This window comes from Myotis brandtii, unplaced genomic scaffold, assembly GCF_000412655.1.
Source record: "Myotis brandtii unplaced genomic scaffold, ASM41265v1 scaffold6, whole genome shotgun sequence".
NCBI classification, from domain to species: domain Eukaryota; kingdom Metazoa; phylum Chordata; class Mammalia; order Chiroptera; family Vespertilionidae; genus Myotis; species Myotis brandtii.
In genome coordinates this window covers 843147-850576 of record NW_005370271.1, presented here as the reverse complement: position 1 = coordinate 850576, position 7430 = coordinate 843147, and the positions used below count along the sequence as shown (strand labels likewise).

General features: G+C 54.9%; 1 protein-coding gene across 1 annotated transcript in view; it reads left to right on the top strand.

Moving 5' to 3' along the window:
* STK10 (serine/threonine kinase 10) overlaps positions 1–7430 on the top strand; it is an 88508-nt gene that overhangs the window by 46089 nt on the left and 34989 nt on the right. Inside the window, exons 5-7 of the mRNA XM_005879365.2 lie at positions 2483–2555; positions 3436–3630; positions 4106–4187. Coding sequence (XP_005879427.1) covers positions 2483–2555; positions 3436–3630; positions 4106–4187 — 350 coding nt within the window. The remainder of the gene's footprint in view (positions 1–2482; positions 2556–3435; positions 3631–4105; positions 4188–7430) is intronic.

Genomic DNA, 7430 nt, shown 5'->3' with positions numbered 1-7430 from the left:
GAGTGGGTGGTGGGGGGACAGCTCCTCCAGGGAGCCTCAGTGGGTCTGCGAGAAAGATTTCCCGGGATTACGTGCCATCCGTTGTGGTGTTTGCAGGGGAGCTGGGCCGGGGTGCACCCAGCGGGAAGGTGAGCCTCTGCCCATTCCTACCCAGGAGCCCAGAGGGGCGGTGACTCACCAGGGCCACGGGGCGGAGAGCAGCAGCGCTGGGTCCTCACCTGGGTTGGTACCTCCTCCCGCAGCAGCTGGGTGGTGACAGGCCCTGGCCCTGCTCCCTCTCAGGCCAGACTGTCCCTGCCAGGTCAAGGGTCGTCATCAGCTGAGCCACTGCTGTCTGAGCAGCTGGGGTCAGAGACCAGCTCTCCTAACCTCGGTCTTGCCCCAGCCTACAAATCTCAGGCTCCTGGCTCGGGAGCCCGGAGCCGAGTGCTCTCCCGCGTCATTTAATCCTCCCGACAGCGTAGTTCCACGGTGTCGTGTCGCCATCCCTGTCACAGGCCGGGAAACCGAGGGTCGGGTTTGGGAACTGCCCTGCTCCCTGCCTGCTCCCCCCGTATCTGCTGAAACACTAGAGCCAAGACGGGAGCCCCGCTTCCTGGCGCTCAGGCCCACTCGGCTGTGCTCCCCCCTGGTTTGCAGCGGCTGTGCTCCCCCCTGGTTTGGGGATTGAATTCAGCGCTGTCACCTGCCGGGGTTCGGGCCGGCTCATTCTGAGACTCAGGCGGAGGCCTCAGGAGGGGCTGCGGTTGTAACAACTTAGCAGTTTCTTGCGACAAAGCTAAGCTGACCATTGCCCGCTCTCTCGGGGTGTTGCTTCCTCCTGAGTTTATTTTTTAATCAAGATGAAACTATGCCCCAAAGTCCAGGGCGCTGGGAAGATTCCCTGGCGGCACTGGATTCTCCTCGGTGTGCTGCGTGGCGCTGGGTGTGGGGCTTAAAGAGAAACGGTTTGCCCTGCTGGTAGCTCAGTTGGTTAGAGCATCTGCCCAGTGCACCAAGGTTTCAGGTTCCATCCCTGGTCAGGGCACAAACAAGAATCAACCAGTGACTGCACAATCGATGTTCCTCTCTTTCTCTCTCTCTTTCTAAATCAATAAAAAACAAAACAAAAAGATAAGCTATATTCATTTTTTGTCAGTCCTGAAAGTCATACATGGTCACCATAGCAAATGTGAGGAATTCAGAAAGTCAGAAGAAACTGTCTGGTCTCGCCGCCCACAGACAACCCTGTACACAGTTTGGTTATGTCCTCCACGTCACGTCAATGTACATTCTTGCCCTTTTTGGGGAGATGGGCATAATTTTGACCATACAATATAGTCACCTGTGCATCTCCCCTTTCTCACCTAGCTTATAAGTACATACATAAAATATCTTCCTATTGTTAAGTATTAAAGTATTTACATAGTAAATGTTAATATTAAATACATAGTAAATGTTTAATACTGATATCTATTAATATGCATAATTTAGTATTAGAGTATGGAATAAAATACGTAAATACTAATTTTAAAGACTATAAAACACTCCATCGTATGGGGTTTATAGTACTTTTCTTAACCTGTCTGATTGTTTACCATTTACCTTACCTTACCTCTCCTAATTTCTCCATTTACGCACGCGCGTGTGTATGAGAGAAAGAGAGAGAGAGAGAGAGAGAGAGAGAGAGAGAGAGAGAGAGAGAGAGAAAGAATCTTAAATCCTTGTGGAAAACGCAGGCTGTGTTATGTAGTGTATGTGAAACATTTAAAATTACTCCCTAAGCTTGCTTAGTGACAGTACCGTAGCCGTTGGGGTGTACCCAAGGTGCGATCATCGCTAATTAAAACTGCTCCCTGAAAGCTAAACAGTTATGCTTGCTTTCAATTTGTCCGTAACAGTAGCACTTTGGTGAACATCAGTGTGCACAGTTTTCGTTTTATGTAGGATGATTTTATTAGGGTAGATGTCGCGATTTGGAATTACTGGCTCAGAGAGTCTGGGTATTTTGAAGATACTTGTGATTTGTTGTCAAACTGCTTTCCTAGAAGAAGGCTCTTCAGTTATTCTCTCATTAGCAAGTAGGAAGTTCATGTCTCAGTACATCCTGACAGCAGATGCATTTTTATTTATTTTTATTTTTTAAAATATATTTTATTGATTTTTTACAGAGAGGAAGGGAGAGGGATAGAGAGTTAGAAACATTGATGAGAGAGAAACATCGATCAGCTGCCTCCTGCACACCCCCTACTGGGAATGTGCCCGAAACCAAGGTACATGCCCTTGACCGGAATCAAACCCGGGACCCTTCAGTCCGCAGGCTGATGCTCTATCCACTGAGCCAAACCGGTTAGGGCAGCAGATGCGTTTTGAACGATCACTAGTTTGCGATTTAGAAGTTGGCATTTGGTGGCTGATCTGGAGCGGGTGTCTCCGAAACCACACCCAGGCTGTGGGTGGGGAATGTGTGCCGAATACTCTATCTGAGGTTTGTGTCTTGCAGCTGACTTTGGTGTGTCTGCCAAGAACCTGAAAACTCTGCAGAAACGAGATTCCTTCATCGGAACGCCTTACTGGTGAGTCAGGTGGCTTCTGGAGAGGGAATGGTGGACACAGTGTGAAGCCTCAGACTCCCCAGGGTGACCTCTGGCTGGTGACCTCAGGACAGGAGGTCTGAGCCCGGTCCCCACCGCATCCCTGTGCCTCAGTTTGCTGACCTGTAAAACCGGACACATAATAGCACCCACTTAGGGAGTAATTGTGAGGCTTAAATGGGCTGGTGCACGGAGGACATGCTCCATGAACAGCACTGTAACTGGAATTCCCCCCAAAATGGTTCAGTTCGTGCTTAGTTCAGCAAGTAGCGATTGAGGGCCCGGGCTGGGGCTGGAGGTGAATGACCCAGCTCAGTTCCTGCCCCCGCGTGAAGTCTCCCTGGACTCCTCTAGTCCTTGGCGTTTCCTGCTTTTCCAAAACTATCCCTTTGGGGAAAAAACCCACAGCTAACTACTCTCTGTTTTTCATGTGCATTAATTCCCATTGTGGAGTTCGGTTCCTTCTTGCTTATTACTCACCCTTTTATTCTCTCTCTCTGCCCTGTCATTCCTCTTCCTCCTTCTGTCTCCTGTCCCTTCTCTCCCGGGCTGTTGTATTCTCTCCACTGCCCTTCCTGTCCTGTCTTTTCTGGGCCCCTTCCCCTCTGCCCCCACCCACCCTCCCCAGGACTGTGTTCTGGATTGTGGCTGCCACCTTGTGGCAGGCATCGGGAACTGCAGCAGGCCGTGGCCCGGAGCCGCTTGGAGGGCGTCTTTCTGTATGAAGACATCTCAGCAAGACAGTGGGATGGACAGTGATGCAAACTGTGACTCGGGAAGTGCTGGCCCTTGACCCCGAGTCTCCGAGAAGCGCCGGCGGAGGCCAGGTGCTTAGCCCTCTGTTGTCGCTTGGTTGGTTCAGGATGGCCCCCGAGGTGGTGATGTGCGAGACCATGAAGGACACCCCGTACGACTACAAAGCCGACATCTGGTCCCTGGGCATCACTCTCATCGAGATGGCCCAGATCGAGCCCCCGCACCATGAGCTCAACCCCATGCGGGTCCTGCTCAAGATCGCCAAGTCGGACCCTCCCACGCTGCTCACCCCTTCCAAGTGGTAAGGAGCAGGGGTGTTGCTGGAGGGCCGGTGGCCGGGAGCGGGGCAGCGGGGTGGGGGGAGGTGAGGGCCTGGGCCCCTGGGCCCCTGGGCCCTCCTGGCCTCTTGCTTCCCTCTGTGCTCTCCCCACGGGCGCACCCTCCAAGCAGACTGTGACTCAGGGACTCGGGTCCCACGGTGGGAAGAAGAGTCCAGGTGAGCCCAGCAGCCACAGGCACGACCTTGGGCCAGGGTCTGGGGCTCGGCCTTGAACCCGAGCACGGCTGTGCCTGAGGCAAGTCCCCGCGCCTCTGATTTCCACGTCCCGTCGGCACAGTGATGTCCATGACGACAGGTCATCGTGCCGGCCCCGCCGCCTCCGCCTGTCAGCCCATGAAGGCGCCCTTTGTCCCCTGGCGGGCGTGTGTGGGAAGCACAGGCTCCGGGAGTGGAGCCTGACACGGCTCTGAGCTGACTGCTGCCCCCTGCCCCCCAGGTCCGTGGAGTTCCGAGACTTCCTGAAGACGGCGCTGGACAAGAACCCGGAGACTCGGCCCAGCGCCGCGCAGCTCCTGGAGGTGAGGGCCCTCTCCCGGCAGCCGCCCGCCGCCTGGCCTTCCTTGGGAGGCGGACGGCAGAGATCGGCCATGACCTGGGGGCCGATGCCTTCCTCACCCAGCCCAGGTGGCCGTGCACACCACTCACTCAGCAAACCACGCTCCTGGGCGCCTCCTAAACGCCGGCTCCCGGGCGGGGAGGGCGGCCGGGAAGGGAGCCCCCAGCCCGGTACTCACGGATCTGGTGTCCTGTGGGGGCGCCGGGCAGAGGAGCAGAGATGTGCACTGGGCAGGGGAGACGAAGGCTCTGGAGCAAACAGCACGGGCGGTGGTGGCCGGAGGGGTGGCGTTCCTGCAGAGGGAGGACACAGAGGGCTTTCTGTGTGAGCAACACCCAGAGGCGGCGAGGGCCAGGCCAGCGCGGAGGCCAAGGTCAGGGGTGAGCACGCGTGGCATGAGCCGGGAAGAGCCAGGAGGCCTGGCGGGGAGCCGGCTGAGCGCAGGGGATTGGAGATGAGAGAGGAGTGGTGTGTCCACCCTGGATTCGATGGTTCCCAAGAGGACACGCAGGACTCAGGCCGCGTGCTCACCACCGTGACCTGTTACAGCAGCGGGAGGCGGAGAGAAGGCGCGAGGGCAGCACCAGACTCAGGCTGTCGGTCACACGGACATGCTTAGGTCCCAGCGCCGAGCTGGGACAGGCGTGAAATGCCCGCACTCCTCTGGGAGGGCAGCACCATGACAGTGTGTGGGCCGGAGTGGGAAGTCCTGGTTCACATCCCTTCCTGCTGTGCCTCCCGGGGCGAGTGGCTTGCCCTCTCTGACTTGGTTCTTGCTCTGAGGTGGGGATTACAGCAATGTCCCCTTTGCAAGGTGGCTGCGAGGATTAAGTGAGAAGGTTCTAGAAAGAGCGTAGCCTCACGATGAAGCACTAGGCTCGTGGATGTTTGACGTGTTGAAGAGAATTACTAACCAAATGGAGAGAGACCAGGTGGGACGGTGGGGCCTGTCTGCTAGAGGACCCGGCAGTCCCCGCAGGTCCCTGTGTGTATTTGACCAGAGGCCTCCTTTCCTGGTCCTGTGGGGTCAGGTGGGGCAGTGCTGGGAGGAGGCGGGCGGTCCAGCCAGAGGTGGGTGGGCGGGCCTGTGTCACAGGAGCTCCCGGCTGCTGGGGGCCAATTGTTTCCTGTGAGCCGGCACCTCCTGGCCTGCACCTCCGGCCTCCAGGACGTTCCTCTGGGAAGGGACAGCTGTCCTCCATCCCCGCCTGGCAGACGCGGAGCCCTGACCCGAGCCGGGAATTTCCGTTCCGCGGCTGGAAAATGTCCTGCCGGAGGGACTCGGCGGGAGACAGAAAAGGCAGCAGGAAAAATGAGCGATCGCTGAGATACAGAAGACACGTCAGAGCTTAGCTTAGCGTAGGCCGCCGGGGGCTCGTTGCCTCTTCCCGAGCGAGTGCGGGTGGGGCACATCCCCTGCCCCAGGTGAGGACGCCCAGGTGCAGGCAGGCTTGGGGCACGGCCTCGGCCTGAGGGTGTCGGCCTGGCCTCTGCGGGCAGGAGGGGCGAGTGTGGGAGCCTCGCTGCCACGGCCACCAGGACGTGACAGCCCTCCTCACCTGCTCTGGACCCCTGGGCACCTGCAGTTCCCGTGGGCTCTCGGTTGATGGTGATTTTGTCCCCCGGGGACGTCTGTGGTTGTCACAACCAGGGGAGGGACACTGGAAACTGGTGTGTAGAGGTGGGGACACTCAGCATCCAGAGCACACAGGACGGCCCTCGGCCCCTCCAGACGAAGAGCGGCCCTGCCACAAGGCCTGCAGTGGGGGGGTGTGGTGGGGAGGCTGGTCTCGCCCTTTTCTGTTGCGTCCAATCGCGAGAATTCCAGTGCGAGTGACAGGTGGAGGCCAGCCCTGCATCCCTCCCAGAGAGAAAGGAGTGCATCAGACACACGTGTCTCAGCCTTGTTTGTTTATGTCTTTTCTCTCACTGGATTTTTTATTGTCGATAGTATTACAGCTACCTCCCATTTCCCCCCCTTTTACCTCCCTCCTCTCAGCCCCTAGTCACCCTCCAGATCTCCACCACCTTATTGCCCGTGTCCATGGGCAATATATGTGAGCATGTAAGTTCCTTCCTTATCTCTTCTCGTCCCCCCCACCCCGCATCGAGGTATGTCCGTCTGTTCCAGGCCTCCCTGCTTCGGGTCTTATTATTTTTTTTTTAAACTATATTTTATTGATTTTTTACAGAGAGGAAGGGAGAGGGATAGAGAGCGAGAAACATCGATCAGCTGCCTCCACGCCCTCTTCTACTGGGGATGTGCCCGCAGCCAAGGTACATGCCCTTGACTGGAATTGAACCTGGGACCCTTGAGTCTGCAGGCCGATGCTCTATCCACTGAGCCAAACCGGTTAGGGCTCGGGTCTTATTTTTGTTGGTCAGTTCATTCTGTTCATTAGATTCCACAAATAAGTGAGATCATGTGATATTTATCTTTCTCCAGATTGGCTTATTTCACTTGTCATAATATTAAATTACATAAATAATGTAAATATAAATAATTTAAATACTGTAAATAAATACATCTGAGCCGTGGGTAGCAAACTCCTAACTGTTTTATCTCCACCAGATTATGGAGACTTTATAATCAGTTAAACGTTTGAGTTTTTTATAAGCAGTGCTAGAGGCCCAGTGCACGAATTCGCGCATGGTTGGGGTCCGGCTGGCCCACCCCTGTTGGGGCTGATCGGGGCCAGGCTGGCCAGGGGGAGGGACCATGGGAGGTTGGCCGGCTGGCCCCACCCCCGATCGGGCCTGTTGGCCGGCCGTAGTGCGTGACATAGGGACCAGTCATTCTGGTTGTTCTGGTCTCTTGGCTTTTATATATATAGATTGCCTTGTTAATCAGGGGGAAAATGTCTGTATAAATGAGTATAGAGATAGAGTTTGGAATGGGTGGACCCACAGAGAAAGAAGAGCTGGTTACAAGTTCCTCAGTCCCTAACTTCAGTTTTCTCATCTGTAAATTGGGTATAATAATTTTCCCTGCCCACAGGGTCTTAGATAAGATTGATATGCATAGGAATATATATGCAGATGTATGCAAATGACACACCAAGGCAGATATAAATAAGATGCATGAATCTCTTTGCATGGTGCTACACACCAGTAAGGTCTCAATAAATACTAGCTTTTATTAGATAAATATGTATTTTTTTTTAGAAGAATTTTTATTTATTTATTTTTTAAAATATATTTTATT